This window comes from Rhamphochromis sp. 'chilingali' (genome assembly GCF_963969265.1).
Source record: "Rhamphochromis sp. 'chilingali' genome assembly, chromosome: 9".
NCBI classification, from domain to species: Eukaryota; Metazoa; Chordata; class Actinopteri; order Cichliformes; family Cichlidae; genus Rhamphochromis; species Rhamphochromis sp. 'chilingali'.
This window is the reverse complement of record NC_137936.1, coordinates 9,139,841-9,157,595: the sequence shown is the minus strand read 5'-3', so window position 1 is coordinate 9,157,595 and position 17,755 is coordinate 9,139,841. Positions and strand designations below refer to the sequence as shown.

General features: G+C 40.2%; 1 protein-coding gene across 7 annotated transcripts in view; it reads right to left on the bottom strand.

The window, feature by feature from the left end:
- Positions 1-7,342: 7,342 nt before the first annotated feature.
- sema3fb (sema domain, immunoglobulin domain (Ig), short basic domain, secreted, (semaphorin) 3Fb) overlaps positions 7,343-17,755 on the bottom strand; it is a 59,825-nt gene continuing 49,412 nt past the window's right edge. For 2 of the 7 annotated variants that reach the window (XM_080891159.1, XM_080891162.1), the window contains 9 exons: positions 15,733-15,802; positions 15,487-15,631; positions 15,036-15,258; positions 13,889-13,977; positions 13,722-13,763; positions 12,928-13,085; positions 12,487-12,554; positions 12,109-12,257; positions 7,343-10,211 (listed from right to left, as the gene is read on the bottom strand). In XM_080891159.1, coding sequence (XP_080747285.1) covers positions 9,759-10,211; positions 12,109-12,257; positions 12,487-12,554; positions 12,928-13,085; positions 13,722-13,763; positions 13,889-13,977; positions 15,036-15,258; positions 15,487-15,631; positions 15,733-15,802 — 1,397 coding nt within the window. In that variant the 3' untranslated portion in view covers positions 7,343-9,758. Of the gene's footprint in view, positions 10,212-12,108; positions 12,258-12,486; positions 12,580-12,927; positions 13,086-13,721; positions 13,764-13,888; positions 13,978-15,035; positions 15,259-15,486; positions 15,632-15,732; positions 15,803-17,755 lie in introns of all 7 variants that reach the window. The other 5 variants (XM_080891156.1, XM_080891161.1, XM_080891160.1 and 2 more) reach the window with 4 other exon arrangements.

The following is a 17,755-nucleotide window of genomic DNA, read 5'->3' as shown; positions in this document are numbered from 1 at the left end:
CTATTGTGGAAAGAACATGGGTGTGTTCAGCTGCTATATCTGCTAAAGGCAGTTACTTTGATGAGTCAAAAGTTTAGAATACATTTTGGTCTATAAATTCATTCCATGATTTATTTTTTTTAATTCCAGTTGCTTGGTTGTTTGCTTTCATTTCAGAGAGCAACAAGACATTAAACTGCAAAATTTGTATTTAAAAATTTGAAAAAAATTGCGTGTTTTAAAACATTTTACCTGTAGTGTACATGTGTGCACTTATGTATGAACATCTAGTAAGTAAGTAAGTAAGTAAAATTTATTTATATAGCACATTTCACAGATAAAAATCACAAAGTGCTTTACAGTAAGATCAGACATACAAGTTAAAATTAATTAAATTAGTTAAAAGCCCGTTTGTATAAAAATGTCTTCAGCTGCTTTTTAAAGGAGTCAGTAGAGTCTAGACAGCGTAAAGACAACGGCAGAGAGTTCCACAGCCTAGGTGCCAGTGTCTGAAAAGCCCGATCCCCACGTGTTTTAAATCTAGTACGTGGGACCACCAGTAGCCTCTGACCTGAAGACCTAAGTGCTCGGGATGAAGCATGAGGTTTCAACAGGTCAGAGATATACTGGGGAGCTTCACCATGCAGAGCTCTAAAAGTTACAACTAAAATTTTAAAATGAACCCTAAAATTTACAGGCAACCAATGAAGAGAAGCCAAAACTGGAGTAATGTGTGACCTCTTGTTTGTACCAGTTAAAAGTCTTGCCGCTGCATTCTGTACAGACTGAAGGCGATCCAGAGCTGATTTGTTAAGACACGTAAAAAGACCGTTACAATAATCCAAACGAGAAGAGATAAAAGCATGAATAATCATCTCAAGTTCTGCCTTTGACACCAGTAGCCTGAGTTTAGAAATGTTTCTTAGATGATAAAAACAGTTCCGGACAAGTTGTTTAGAGTGTTTCTCAAGAGACATTGAACTGTCAAATATAACACCTAAGTTTCTGAGACTCGACTGAAATGAAGGGTCTAAAAAACTGATATGCTGCCTAATTTCTGAGAGCATGTGATCAGGTGCAATAATCAAAGTTTCTGTTTTATCTGCATTTAACTGAAGGAAATTGTCATTTAACCATTGTTTGATTTCTGACAGACAATTATTTAAACAAGACAATTTATACAACTCAGAAGCTTTGAAAGAACAGTACAACTGAATGTCATCAGCATAGAGATGATAAGAAATATTATTGTAACGTCTGATAATGTGGCCTAGAGGGAGGATATACAGCAAAAAGAGAATAGGACCTAAAACAGATCCTTGAGGTACCCCAGAAGACAGAACTGATGTTTCCGACAGCACATGATTTATACAGACAGTAAAGGATCTCTCAGATAGATATGACATAAACCATTTTAAAACAACGCCAGTAATCCCAAACAAGTCCTTCAGCCTATTTATCATGAGGCTGTGATCAACAGTATCAAAAGCAGAGCTGAGATCCAACATAACCAGAACAGTGTACTCTCCAGAGTCTGCTGCCATCAGAATGTCACTAGACACTTTAAGCAAAGCGGTTTCAGTGGAGTGCAATTTGCGGAAACCAGACTGGAAAATGTCCAGAACATTGTTCTTTTCCAAAAAGTTGTTAAGTTGTTCTGCAACTGTTTTTTCCAAAATCTTTGACACCAATGGAAGTTTTGATATTGGCCTGTAACTGCTTGGAAGAGATGGGTCCAAATTTGGTTTCTTTAATATTGGTTCAACAATAGCTTGTTTAAAATAGCTGGGAACTGAGCCAGTATAAAGAGAAGTATTAATTATTTCCAGAATACAGGGGCCAATAGAATCAAACACACTAATGAAAAATGATGGAGGAAGTACATCAAGGTGGCTTGAAGTCAGTTTCATTCGACCAAGCAGAGCACTGATGTCCTGTAAGGTAACAGGAGTAAAAGAGGACCAGGTATCAGAGGTAAGCAACGTGTCAATGTGATACTGAGAGGATGATGGAGAAATATTAGACCTGACAGCAGCGACCTTATTAACAAAATAGTTTAAAAAGTCATTACAGTCAGATTTAGTATAGACTGGTACATGAGGAATATCAGGAGAGACAATGTTTTTAATTGTATCAAACAATACTCTGGGATTTTTCTTTTTTGAAGCTATTAAATTAGCAAAATATTCCGTTCTGGCATTTTTTATCATGTTGTTAAGTGAGAAAATTGATTCCTTGAGATGTACCCTATGGACCTCAAGCTTGGAAGCCTTCCATAAACGTTCTAATTTGCGACAATATCTCCTAAAATTTCGAATACTTTCATTTATCCAAGGACAGAAATTTGAAGAATGGACAACATTTAGTTTCAGAGGTGCCACCGTATCTAAAATAGATTTACATTGATTGTTAAAAGACAAAATAAGTGAATCCATATCATTTTGAGCCATGCGAGGGACAAACATGGCAGAAAACCTTCTAGCAGCATCCTGGTTTATAATCCGCCTTTGGATCATCAATTTAGGAGGTGAAGGATCCACGTAAAATGACAAATTAAAGAATATACAACTATGGTCACTCACATGGACATCTTCCACACATACATCATATATATTTAAACCCAGGGAGAAAACAAGATCAAGAGTGTGGCCCTTCGTATGTGTGGGGCCAGAAACATGCTGCTTAAAGTTAAAAGACTCAGTGATAGTGATGAGCTCAGCAGCAGTGTTACAGGAAGCGTCATCAATATGAAGGTTTAAGTCTCCCAATATTACAATCTGAGAGCAAGTGTTCTCTGCATTCTGATCTTTTCTTTTTTTTTAAGTCAAAGCAAAATCTTCCACATCACTGACTTTGCTTGTTTGCTCATTATGATTTAGCTCCCATCAATTATGAACCCTTTGAGTTTGTCTGAGCATCAAAGGGACATGAAGCCTTCTTTATTTATTTACATCCTTGCTTGTCTTAGTATTCATGGGGAAAACGTTCCTACTTAAAGGTGTGCTTGTACTGTATAACACTGGCTGCCAGAGAACAACCGCAAACATCAACCAGGCTTTTAATTAGTTAAACCTCACTATGACCCTCTTGGATATTCTTTTCCCTTCAGAACAGCTTTAATTCCTCATGTCAGAGATTCAACAAGGTGCTGGGAACATCCCTCAGAGATTCTGGTCACATATTAGCATGATAGCATCACATAGCTGCTGGAGATTTGTCATCAGTTTGAGGTTATCTGAGCTTTGTGACATGGCCCGCTATCTTTCTGGAAGAAACCATTAGCAGATGATTACACTGCGGTCATGAAGGATGGACATGGTCAACAGCAATACTGAGGTTGGCTATTGCATTTAATGCTCAGTTGGCACTAAAGGGCTCAGAGTGTGCCAAAACACATGCCCCACAACATTATAATACCAGCACCAGCCCGAACTGTTGATACAAGACAGAATGGATCCATGTGGTCATGTTGTTTAAACTAAATTCTGACTCTATTCTGTGACAGCAGTGACTCATGAGACCAACATTTTACTAATCTTCTGTTCTCCAGTTATAGCCTCAGATTCTTGATCTTTGCTGGTGCCCAGTGTTATCTTCTGTGGCTGGAGCCCATCTGCTTCAAGGTTTGATGTATTATGCTTTAAGAGATGCTCTCATGCATACCTTGGGTGCACTGAGTCTTTGTTTGAATTACTGCTGCTTTCTATCACCCCAAAGTCTGGCCGTCATCCTCTGGTTTCTGTTATTACCAAAGGTTTTCACCTAGAAAACTGTTGATCAGATCATTCTCTGTAAACCCTAGAGATGGTTGTGTTCGAAAACTGTACTTCAGCAGTTTGTCCTCAACATGTCTACATATTTTAATGCATTGAGCTTCTGCCATGTGGCTGTCTGATTAGATATTTGCATTGGTAACCAGTTGAATAAATGCACCTAAGGGTGTCCTAGGTGTCTAATGCATGTATATCTAAAGCCCAGTATGTTTGTTCTTCTTAACCACAGAGGTCCACTGTTACTCAGAATAAATCCCAATGCTAACCCTGACCCACCCAAGTGACAGTTTCTCAGTACATCACAGTAAATGACTTAACTTCACAAACCAAGTATATGACACAATTCCTTAAGTGTGTGATGTTGGAAATCATTTTCTGTCCTTTACAAAATAAAATGTTGTTTCATGCACTTTCCATGTTTTATATATTTAGCATCAAAAAGCAGGGAAGCTGAAAAGAGGATGGATGGATGCAAATCCTGTGAGGATGTATGTGAGAGGTTTTCATCATCCAGTTATTGTATTACTTGCTTTTAATTGTCTTGTGTTTGTTTGTATAGACAGTCATTTTCTGTCTTGGGTTTATTTTCTTGTCTTCTTCTATTATATCTACTTCCAGCTACCTGCCAGCTCCTCCAGTGGCTTTTAGTCTTTGTCCTCTTTTGCCTATCTCTGTTTCTTCCACTGCCACTTTATTCTGACCTAGATTGTTGAGAGAAAAAGCGAGTCACTGTTGGGCTGATCGGAGGTCAGCCGTGCCATTAAGGCTTTTATGAGGTGCAGAAACTCTGGTCTGATGTAACTGACACCGCTCTGGCCTGTTCCCCTTGGGTGCTGTGGGTCACAGTTTGCCTCCATGAACTTCCATTACCTCGTAACATCTGAGTCATTATATGATGGAAATATTAGTGCTGAGTGAGGGGACTTGAGAGAGCTGCATTTAATGAACGATTGCACAACAGATGAACACAGAACAATGGCAGCTCATAATGCCCTCATGCGGTCTGAAAAATAAAGGGTAAAATTCTAGATGAAACCTTTTCTCAAAGGGCAAGAGAGTCATTTCTGATTATTGCTAGTGACCAAAGATTTCATATCATGTCATATGAAGTTTGGCCACATCCCTTAAAATGTCTGAAAACCAGTGATGGGAATAACGGCGTTACAAGTAACGGCGTTACTAACGGTTGAAGCTGTCTTCAGCTTACCGTACCTTATATCAGTTAAGCGGAAGTTGCTGTCTATGTAAGTTAAGCGGGCGCTACAGCTTTAAGCAGCTGCGCGCGCTCCCGCGGACGGCAATCGCTTTCTGCCCAACGATCACTTTTTGGCACAACACCTGGAGCTGAGGGGGCAAAACAATGGCATGAGTGCTGCTGTTTGATTAAGGAAGAATAAAGTAGTCGTGGTAAGCCAATCACACGACCACTTTAAGACAAAGCAACAAGGTGAGATGTACCAGTTTTTAAATTGTATTGATAGGCCACGTAAAACCAGAGTCATGACAAACTATATATACGCAGCGTTTTTTCCTCAATAGTTTCATCACGTTTACTGTCTAAGGACAGCGCTAGCAAGCAGTCTCTGCTTATGACCAAAATAAACCCCAAACCTGCCCTTTCGTGTTGGTGGAAAAATGCACCATGTCACCAGTCAAAGAATGATATGGCAACATGACATTTGGCTGTTTAGGAAGAGGTGGAAGTTTTAGGAGTGATGTGTTGTCTTGTGTAGTTAGTGTGTAGTGTTGTGGATAGTTTTGTGTTGTGTGTAAGAACAACAAGGCGACTGCTGTCTCCAGGTAGAAAACAGGAGTGATGCACCTGCTGCTGTCAGACCTGCAGGTATCAGGCTTGTGATGTTGTTTGTAAAATTTGTGCATATAATTTTAAAATTGTCAATTTATATTTGCATTTAAAGTTATGATTCATTAAACATGTTTGTGGTTGTTACAGTAAAAAATATAACTTTTTCTACTCGGATTTTATGTTTTTTAGATCAATTGTTTTATTACAGTATGTCAAAATGAAAACATAACTGTAAATTCAGACACGCGAGGTTGTGCTGAAAAGGATGAAACAAGGCAAAGTAAATCGTTTTCAAAGGTAAAATCAAAAGTAGTTAAAAATGGCCAATTATACCCTGGACCACAGAGGGGTTTTTTTTAAGTAACGCATTAGTTACTTTTCAAGTAATTAATTACTTTTAGAATCTTGTAACTCAGTTACTAAGTCAGTTACTTTTTTAAAGAAGTAACTAGTAACTATAATTAATTATTTTTTCAAAGTAACTTGCCCGACACTGCTGAAAACACAGCTGACTCAAACATGAACTTATCATTACACGATGAGCTCGCTGTATAAGGTGAAATCTTGCTGCAACTTATTTATTAAATAGAAAGTAGTTAATAAAAAATAAAAAGGATTGCAATATACATTCTTAGATCAGTTTTTATAGCAAACTGCACTATGTTACAGATATTTTAAGTCCTGAACAAGTTCATGTTTTGAAATGAGAGAAGTTAGCTCTTAGCTCTCATAGTTTTTCTGCCATGCCTTCCTTCACCCAAAACGTTTTCTCTCCATCCTCCACTTTCCACAATTTTAGACATGAAGCAAGATCCAAGCTGTTGTTTAGAAGAAAAAGTATGATGACATCTGTAAATTTTTGTCTGTTTTCTCTTCAGATTTCATATTAGTTCAGTTTACTTTTGCTTCATACTTTTGTATTGATCCATTGAGGACTACAGCTCTAAAGAGAGAGACCCAGACCCACTCGGTCTCTGCAACCTTCTTGAATAAAGTTGGACTAAGCCTTTATCAAAGCAGGTATTTTTGTCCAGCTCTATTTAAGCTTCTTAACTCAGAGCAGTATCATAATGAGCCGCTGAATCGGCTAAATAGAAAGCAGCCATCATTAAACTGTTCACACATCTGCTTTTTTCTACAGTGACGCGTCAAATGCGCTATTTTAAACAAGCAAATTGGTGGGTGTTCTCATTTAAGTTCAGATATTATTGTTTGAAAATTCAAATTTTAGTTTACTGGTTGGTTTCCGTACTAGTTTCAGTCTTTTTACTTGTAATATGGGGGGTATTTGTTAGTGGCAGATTTAAGAAGTTCAGAAGCCATGTTACAATACAAATAGACACACTTTGTAAAGGCAGTTGACTCAGAGTCATGCAGGCTTCCTCAAGTCTCAATAAACAATTTCACCAAAGCCTCCTCAGGTAGGTTGTGCTCACAGATGTGACCAAAGCCTTTAACTAAAGCTATTTCTGATTTTCCTCTTTCCCCAAAATAGATTATATTTTTATTTTTCCTAACTTTAATAACCTTGTTTTGGAGTGTCTGTCTTTCTCAGGAAATAAGCATTGATTATCAACCCCTTAAGGCGCTTGCAGTGTTGTTGACTGTCTAGCCTTTAAGTACTGATCGAGCCTGGACATATTAACCGATGCGGATTAGGAACTTGTATAATCCATACTTATTAGGCCCTGAGGTACAGATGCACAGATATAAACAGAGGACAAATGTACTTCATTGCAAACTCAAACGAATTGCGTACATTTTATAGAAATGTGCATACATATCTCTTTTACAGGTACAACTTTATTCCAAGGATCCAGAGGGTTCTAGGCAGAGCATGGAAAACATTCAGCATCAAGCGAATCACAATGAAGGGGGGGAGCATTCCATTCTTATAAAATATAGAGCTTTAATTTATTAGTCAGCAACAACAATGGAAAGGGAGGATAAGAGTAATTTACACGAGTCATTACAATAACATCACCTTTGTGCATTTTCTTTTTCTGTTTTTTTTTTTTGCTTAATTTTTTTTTCATAAAGTCTGGATGATGCAGAAAGAAAAAAAAACATACAAAACAAACAAAACACTCAAAAACTAAAGACACTTTTAAAAAAACAGAAATACTCAACAAAAATGGTACAACCTTTCTTTGCATTTTTTTCATATTTCGTCTCCTCTCATTTAAACAAGATGATCAGGAGCTTTGATTGATTCCTGGGAATACAGACAGATCCCAAATTAAGGAGCAGATACAGATACCCATGTATGAATTATAGATGCATCTTCCCCGAGGCATCCACACTGACTTTCACACTGCCTAAAAAGAAGATATACTGGAAGCCCCTTAATGTTAAAGTAACATGAAAATAATATATTTTAAACTTGTTCTGATTTTTTGGGAATTAATTTTTTTTTTTTACAGAGGAGACTCCAATAGTTTTACTTCCTGTAGATGTGCTGTATTAACGTTTTCACCAGAACTGTCTAATAGAGGCTCTGTGTAATTAATATGATGCTTGCTTTCTATTCCCACTTAAATGACTCTCACACATATATCCTATCCAAACTTATGAGCAACATAATTTTACTTTACACTTTGACAAGATCTATAACAATGTCAATAAAAAGATGTATCGTGCTTTTTACAGGGAATATCTGAAATGACGGCATCTTTAAAGCATTTATTTTCCCCATTTTGCTGTAGTTAAGTTGGTCAGACTGCACTGTACACCCACAGAGATGAAAATAAAACAGAAGAAAAAATCCAAAACAACCACACACTATCGTATTATCTCAGAATTACAGTACAAATACAGGTTCATGCACACAATGAAAGCCAGCTTCCCAATATTCAATATTTTGGTTAGTGTCACAACATTGTTACAATGCTCTGTTGTGTATACGGGCTATTACTTTTTTTTCCACACATGAATGTCAAAGAGAAAAAAAAAAGATGTCTTGTGTGCCAAGAACTGCTAACAACTGCTGCCTGATCCGGGCACTTTCCCCTAAATGCACTGCAATTGTTTCTTCCACAATTGTGCCGTGCCCGAGTGTGCTTGTTGCATATGGCCCCAGCCAATGTCCCCTGAAATGTAAAAGAATAATGCCCAATGTGCAAAATCCTCAACCCCGTATTGCACCTCGGTCTCAGTTCAAAGGAGGTTTGCATCGGGAAGAAAAAGTATTTTTATTAATAGACTCGCAACATAACTGATCTGATTTTTGCTTTGTTTACTTTAAAAAAAAAACTTGGATTCATAGCCAGAAGAAACTGCAGGTTACTGAGAGTAGAGTACAGTAAGATTATTATCACTGCTAAACAAATGGAAATCATTTTCAGCATGATCAGTGTCTCTGCTGGCGTGTAGCAGTGGTGCTGCAGATATTTTACAATCCGTCCTCCAAGGAAGAAGAAAATAGAAGAAAAAAACAAAACAAAAACAAAGGGCAAGCACAAGATTCCTGTAAAATGACCCAGTTACAACTTTGATAATATTCGAGTAGTCTTCTGTAAGTCTGGGTTCCTATGGAGAAAATACTGTTTCTCCACAATGACCAGGACCATAAGTCAGTGGTCCCCTTGCAATATGAAGTCTCTGTCTGCGTGCATCACAGGTGTTCCTGCAGTGTCCGCATATACAAAACTCCCGGTACTTAGTCAAAGCAAGCGAAAAAAACAAAAAAACAACAGAGATCCCATCACCTCCCGTCAGGTAGCTCAATTCCCCGTTACTCAGAGCTGTAGCTCTACCCTAACAGCTCAAGAGCCTCATAACACGTTTCAAAGAGTTGCCAAAGTCATACGATGCTGGCAGATGAGTTTTGTAATGACAGTAACAGCAACAATAAAATTAACAATATCAATAATAACAATATTTGCCCCAAAGGTACCTATACACAAAGAGCATGTTTTTTTCTGTAAGTACAAAGAAATCCACAGAATGATACTATATACAACCTACAATAAATACTGTGTATCATATATCTTACTGTTTGAATGGATGTATTGGGTGTAGTGGGGTTTACTCGTAAGCCTCTTTTTTTGTCAGTTTCTCAGCTTTTTTTTCCGGTTTGTGGATATTTTTTTTTTCACGCTGCTACTTTCATTGAGTCGCTCCCAGTTTTCATGGGGTGGGGGAGGGTTGTGTTTGGGGGTGGGTTTGAGGGGGGTGCTTCAGACACAAAGTCGGGCTCCTCATGTCTCTACTCCCTGCTGCTCCCTTTCCTCCTCCCCGTCCCTGTGATGTCGGCGGTTGCGGGGCTTCTTCTGCTCCTTGAGCTCTTTCAGGTCTTTGGCCTTAAGGGGGCCCAGCAGCGGGTCTCCAAACTGCCAGTAGTCCTGGCAGTACTGATTAATCAGGCTCATCTCTGGCTGGCTCAGGATGGTCAGCAGGTCCTTGTACTGGCCTGCGCTGGGGGTCCACTGTGTGCTGCCGGAGTGGAAAGAAGATGCCATCAAACCTGCACCGCCCTCCACCAGTGCACTGTTGACAGCCCGGCTTGACAACACCACCAACTGCAGCTTGATCAGCGTGTGTTTGAAATTCTTTTCTGTGGCCGTGCATTGGTACAAGCCAGAGTCAGAGGGCTGCAGAGATCGCACGAGCAGACCTTGTTCTGTCTTCAAAATCCGACCGTCTGAGCGCATCTGCAAAGGAAGGGTTACAGTCCATTAGCAAAAGTAGTGCAATAACCTGTGCAAAGATACATGTGTATTTACTTGATTCACAAAAATAGTGCTACATATATCTTAATGAGGTTTTGTTTATGTAGCATGTTTAAGTAGATGTAACCAACATCATCTAGATTGTGTCATTTGTAGTCATCATTCTTTTGTTTCATTAATAACTGTAGTTTAATTTTTTTTTCCATTGTGTTACTTACATGTATAATTGTCTAATTTGTAGGAGTAGCGAAATGGCCAAGTGCCAAACATGCAGTTCCTCTAGTGGCCACTTGAGGTTGTCTACAAAAGTGAGTCACCTTTAGACCTTAGCTTAAAAAAAAAAATTTTTAAATGAATGAAATTAAAATTCTTTGAAAATTCAAAGTTTTGCATCATCTGGGTCTTTTCAGTTACAGGTGCAGACTAGGCTGTTAACTGTCTGCCAGGCTTCACCTCGGTTACTTCAAGTCACTAAGCCAGATCTTTTGAGTGTATTTGTGGTGTTGGTGTCCTTTGAAACAATTTTTCTTACAATTAAAAAAAATAAGTCTATGCGCTGGCTTTGGAGGGCAAAACTCTTGTTTTATGTTTGCCTGTTACTTAGCAAAATCAATACACTAAGTTTTCTAATAAAGCCTGCTAGCCTTAGCTGATAACAATAATCACAGAGGCCAAAATTAGAAAGGCTTCAAAACAGCAGTCAACAAACCAATGGGAGACAGTAGGTATGTTCATATCAGTATATCGAACAATTTGATCTCCACCTATTGCTCCAAACCTCTGCGACTGCTGGAGGTAGTGCTATTAATGTGTTTGTTTTAGGTTTTAACATAATCAGCAGAAATGAAGACGCTTAAATTTGAAAGCATGTTATAGTGTCACATAATAACAGCAAACTCATCTTCCTGGGACTAATAAGTATAGAATTTGATACTCTCAGCATAACTAAATATAGGCTTTTATCAAATATTAATAGAAACAGGTCTTATCCTTTAAAATGTAACAGGTGGAAACGATCCATTATGATATGCTGAGTCTATCATGTACAACAGACATGATATCTTATTGATTTAATTGCGTTATTAATTGCATTTCTCCCTTTTGCACTTCAGGCTGAATGTGTGAAGCTGATTCTATTTATTTGTTCCAGCATTTGATCTGAGCTTCACTGTTTGTATTTTTACATCAGGTGTCTTCACCATTAATTCTGGTCATGAGGTAAAAAGAAAACAGAGCCATCAAAAATTGTGAATGAACTGTAACTACATCTGTATGTATATCTACATATAGAAATCTGATTGGATGAGGGGAGCTTTTTTTCTTTTCTTTTTTTTTGCTCACCAGCAGCAAAGACTGCTCTGCTTTTGGGAACAGATACCATCCAACAGAATAGTCAATAAAAGAGAGGCAGCAACATTACATAGCTTCACAATAAAACTTTAACTAGATCCTGAGGGTTGTATATCACAACAGAGAGCTTTTTTTCACAGCTCCCCTTTATGTGTCCTTCCCTCCGTGCCTCAGGACAGCTGGAGGCCTGTGCAAGAAATCAGGCATCGTTCAATCACAGCCCAAAACACTTAATCACGTTAACAGATAATCAAGAGGAAATTAGACTAGAGTTATTTTTCAAATGTGTCACACTGCACATAAATCTCTCCTCTTCTCCACAGCAACATAGTGAAGAAATTAAACATTGTGGTGAGCATATCGAAAAGGAAATCTGTGGAACTGCTCATGTGTTACCAATGAAGGGAAATCCAAGCAAATTCAGTGATTCAGGAAGTCTATGTGACATTAAAAATGGATAATTATGTATTTGAGTGAGCTACCCTGTAATATAATCTGCTTGTATAACAAGAAAAATTGAGAAACACACTGTTAGGCCGCTCACTTCTTTCCTGCGGTCACTGTTATCCCTCTGCACGTGCCATTTGATGAGAGCGTGTGGAGAGCGGGCCTGACACTCCAGGAAGGTACTGCTCCCCTCCACCCCGTACTGCACCATCTCCAAAGTGTTCTTACTGGCTGCAGGGCACAGAGAGAGATTTCCATGGCAACCAAAACACTCATTACCATGAGCTCCGTGGAACCAAAATCTCAGTTGGGGCAAATTAGAAAAAAAAAAAATCCTGCCTTTGTAATTACTTTAACAGGTGCCGGGATACAGTTATACAGTTAGCAGCAAAAATGTCAACTGTCTAAATTTATTAATAAGGTAACAGCAACCCAGGAGGCACAGGAACACATGTCTTACCCTTGGAATTGAAGCCTCTGCACTGGCGGATGGGGTTCCCGTACTTGACATCCTGCCTCCGGCTACGTCTAAATGGGTCAGACCAGTATTGCCAAATAAGGAGAGAAAAACATCATAAAGCAACTGCAAGCCATTCAAAGCTGTTTGACAATACAGAAATGCAGTAACGTACTCAATGCACATTGAAATTATCACAAACTATCGTCATGTTAACATCTTTAACATCTGTGTTGTGTGTTTTTACTTGTTAAAAGAAGATGATTTATTAGTGTCATCAGCCACAAAGACCGGGACATGAACACAACTGATTAGGAATGCCACTGAAACAGCCATTCAGCCATCCAGGCAATCTCAACTGAGCGCCACTCAACACGCACGTTAGGTCAGTCAGTTAGTTATGAAGTTAGCGTAGCTCATGCTAACAGCGCTGTTGGTGCTTACCTTTTCTGTGAGGCGGAGTAACGGGAGCAGGACTTGCCATCCCAGGCGCAGTAAGGATCTCTGGCCAGACAGCAGTCAGCGCAGGCCTCGCCGTACATGTCACAGCGATGCAGAGCCAACTGGGTCAGCCCTACTGCAGATGACACATACAGCTGTTGCTGTTGAAAGAAAGAGGGCGAGAGAGGTATTTAGACTTTTATAGGAGAACTGCAAATCACACACATCAGGTATGTTTTTTAAAAAGTGCTCTATATTTAGAAAACTACACTTCAATGTAAATGCTGCTGAAATTCCAACATTAAAGCATAAGAATAATTTGTGTGACAGCGTTTATTTTCTTTCACATAAAGACCTAAACCCAGCTGGATGTGATGAGCATCCATCCTAAAACAGCAGCAGTCCCTGGATCATCGGGGGCAACACTGAGCTCATCTCTATCAGGTTGCCATCATAATTTTATGATCAGCTGTTGACATTCATCAGTCTGGCAGGCTTTGTGTAACCCTAACTCCATCTGCAGACTCGTGTCATAACGTGCAGAAGAGGCCAAGTATCTGAATCATTTTGAAAGAAAATACGGAGCTTTTAATGTCTTTTCCATCTTTTCTTTCTTCATTGTCTCCCAGACTTTTCTATGAATTATGAGGGAAGGGGAAAAAAATAACGGGAATACAGCTGTAGGCATGTAGCTTGTGACCTTTTTCGAATCACATCATTAATTTCTTTGGAGGGCGGGTTCCTTTTCTCCTGTGTGAGCAAAGGTTAGGTAAATCAGTTAGTGCAGACAGGCTTACCCTTTTGGACGAGATCTTCATTGTAGTTATAGGAGTGGGGACCTTGATGTAGAAAATGAGAATGGGGAGCACAGTGTGTTACAGTCAGTTTAAGCACAACAGACACACATAGCAAAACAGAAATAAAAAGGAGGGTGACAGAGAGAGAGAGAGCAATCAAAGCTGACCTTGAACACCTCGACTTCCTCCAGGACCAGCTCCTCTGTCTGAAGGTCATCTCTAGGCAGCACAATGACTTTCTGTACCGTTCCCTTGTCTGTGGACCACAACACACACACGTCAGTTACACACCGACATCCTCACACCCCCGCCGCTTGTCAACGGGCCCTTGGATTTCCATTTTATTTTCTCAGCAACCTTTAACAGGAGATAATCCTCATATCAACAGGCCGCACTGTACTCTGTGTTTCTGTCACACGGCTCTCTTTGGTTCCCTCAGTGACACGAAGCTCTGTTCTCCTTGGAACACTGACTGCTGCCGCCATGACAAACCTTTCCCGTCATTCTTGCCTTGACCTATTCATTTGGATGCCGTGAGATGTTCTACAAAGAGTTCCTGTGAGAGGGGACACCTGAGATTTATTATGACTTCTGCTCTAGCCCCGGTGCAGGACTGAAAGGCTGCCTCTGACAGCGGCTGAAAGGACACACATTCCTCCAAAGTGGCTGCCGTCACACGCAGGCCCATTAGTCTCTTCCTCATAATGCACAGATGCACAAAGAAACCGGTAAGGAGGCATCACACACGACATGTAAAGGCAGCATACTGAGCTGTGGCGGCTGTCACACAGGGGCCTTATTAAAGGCTCACAGACAAATCTCTCTGACACCAGTGGGCAAGATTAAGGTGATGCGTATGCTCACTGTACTCCTCCTTCCTCCCTACTTTTCTGTTTCTCCGCTTTACTCCCCCCCCCCCCCCCCCGCTGCTGATCCACCCCCGCCCTCCAGGTACAAATCTCCTGTTGTTTACTCCATGAGAAGACAGCGAGGTAAAAGCCCTTTGATTGGTTAAAGTTCCACTCCAGCACAAAAGGGGAAGAATGCTTTTCTCCTAATGATAAATGATTGCAGGGGAGCCAAGCCCTCCACTTACATGAGATTTATTTCCAGGGGGCTGGGGCATTCTGCTCTCCATTATTCAGTGTCCCACTGACACTGTCAGTCACCATTCCCCGACTCTAATCAAAGGGGTCGCGGGTTCAGACTGACTTCATTTATACACATTCGTTACAAATGACCCACAAATGGAGAACTGGCTCCACGGATCATTTCTAACACATAAAGTTATTGCACTTTTAGAAAAGCACTCACCAGTTCCTAAGAAGAGCACTTCATAGTTGCCGTCTGCAGCTGCCACCTGGTCCACTGTAATAGTGGTGAACTCATAGTCCACGTTGGTCCGAACCACCAGGGGGCGCTTGTGCACTGGGTACACTGCGTTGTGCATGGCAGGGTGATTCCTCATAAAGTTAATCACTTCATCTGGATAGTCCTTAGTGGACTTCATGTTGGGGGTGAACGTACCTCCGGGGCACTGGAAGGGAAACAATAACATTCTCTGCATGAGTACCACAAGCCGAAAAAATTGATGTGAATAAATAAAAAAATGCCTGGTGAAGAGCCTGTCCTGCAGTAATATTTTAAGTTTGCTTATGCTGATGCTTGCATCTAACTCGAGCTGTTTCTTAAGTTAGATAGAAGGCCCTGTTATGCCAGCTTGCAATGGGATTTATGTCCAGGGTCAGCGAGAGGTGAAGCTCACCGTGCCAGGTCGAGGGTAGGGTATCTTCCCGGTGTAGGCCACCCACTGGTAATTAGGTCCCTCCTTGTGGGCAAAGGGGCCATTGAAGACCATCCGGATGTCAGCCATAGAGTACACACAAACTGCCGAGCCTTTGAACACAGAGCTGTGGAGGAAACACAAAGTGAGCCAAAGACAAAAAAAAAAGGGTAACTTAAAAAAGAAGCAGGAACAGAGCCTGCTCAGGATCTGGTGTGGTGCACTAACCCAGAGACAGAGAAGACTCCATATATGACAGGATTTTTTATATCCTGTGTTGGTCGTATGTAAACATCTCCTGTGATGGAAAAAGAGAGAAGTCAGGTCAGTGCAAAGCGCAAGCACTCTTCTTCACTAATATTTACAGTTGTTTCAGTGAGTCCAGTCACTCTCAGCTAGTGGGGAGGCTGAGATTTGAAACCAACCAGCTTGTGTTAAAAAAAAATACACAACTGCATTTTTAGGTCTTGAGCATGGCTATAATAGTTGATATTAAGACATCTATAAAATCCATGTTAGTAGTGCACATGATGTGTTATTTGTTTATTGCATAAACCTGGAAAATCTGTGCCGGTGCCTTATATTGCATGCATTTATACATCCAGCCTTTACGTAATCAAATAAAATGACACACAGGAAATGAATCTACTGTAGTATTTACAAAACTGCGGGAGCTTTTTACAGCTTCAAAGAACTTTAGCAACCACAATATTATAACCTATCACCTAATCATCCCATATGAAACAATCCAAGCCCCAAACAGGCATTTAAAGTCGAGCTGTGAAAGCAAACAGTCTGGATATCTACAGTCTAGACTGGAGGATTGCTAAACCCCGAGAGATTTCCCAGTAAAATTTATACACGGTTTTCTATCCTTTTCCAGCATCCATAGCTCACGTTTTCCAATTTTAGAGAAAGGAAATATCTCTTCTCTCCCAAAGGAGAACTGCATCATACAGTATGCGTTCAGGCCAGTTTTAGAGGTATTTAAATCATAGATGCTCACCTCCAATCCTCTGACAGCAACAAATAGGAAGTAAATGCATGATTAGTGATGAGTCTCTCTGCTCTTTAGTACCTGGCCTAAATAACAGTCCCAGGAGGCATATTCAGTCTACAATAGGAAATGGCCTTCAGTTTGAAAAAGAGAATGCACTCCCAACCTAGCTGAAAACGACTAGGAAAAATCTTCAAATGTGGCTGTTAGAGCTTGCAACGTGGGAGAATAAGGGTGAACTATAGAAGAAGCTATACCAGTCAAGATTTATGCACTCTCGGTTCCATATAGACCAGCATGAGAAATTAGCTGTCAGACTGTTATGTAGATAGAATGATACATGGGTGAGATAAGCTATCTTTGAATCTGAACTGCAGGGTTTTGGGCTTGTCCACATTAGCGAGGCTGTACAGTCTTCCTCTGGGGACTGCGTGCAGCTGTGAACTCATCTCAGGAGGAAAAGGATACAGCTCAAAGATAGCGGGCACTTTGCCCTTCTTTTTGAGTGGCTACCAGTTTCACACCCATCCACACACCCACATCGCCACGCCATCTTCCACAGCTGCCAGAGGCAGAGCAGGGAACGGTCACGGCTTTAGCGCGTTCACAGCACGATGGGCCGTCACGGGTGTCACACAGCAGATGATCCTTGTCGTGACACCCAGCTGGTGCTGTTTTACTTTCACGCAACGAGATGCAAGTGCGTGCACATGTAGACAAGACAGCACCGAGGCCAACATACAGTAGAGTTATACAGTCGCTAAAAACAGATCAAGGCTTCAGGGGAGAAAAGCTACGTGAGTTCCAATAAAAGCTAGTCTGACAGGACAGGGATGAGTTTGCTCCAGGGAATGTAGCATGTTAATAACAACTAGGAAAGGATCCACATACCACAACCAGCTCTTTTTATTTTCATTTGGCAATAATATCTCAGCCATCACGCATCCAATTTTATTTAAAAAAGAAACAAAATAAAAGAAAAGGTTTTCTGTTTGAGTGAACAATTACTATTCTTCTCTAGCATATCTCACTCCTTCACTCGTTTCCTCTTGCTCTCTGGCTTTTCTTCTCCCTACCTATTGATAAGAAATGCATTTTAAAGCATTGCCTGTATAAAACATAGAAGCTTTATAATGGTTAACACTATTTTAGATCATTGTGGGTCATTTAGGTAAAAACTGAAAGACAGAGCAAAGAAAATGTTACATGTTCCAACTGCAAAAACTCCCAAGGTCTCAGACGTGATTTGCCAAA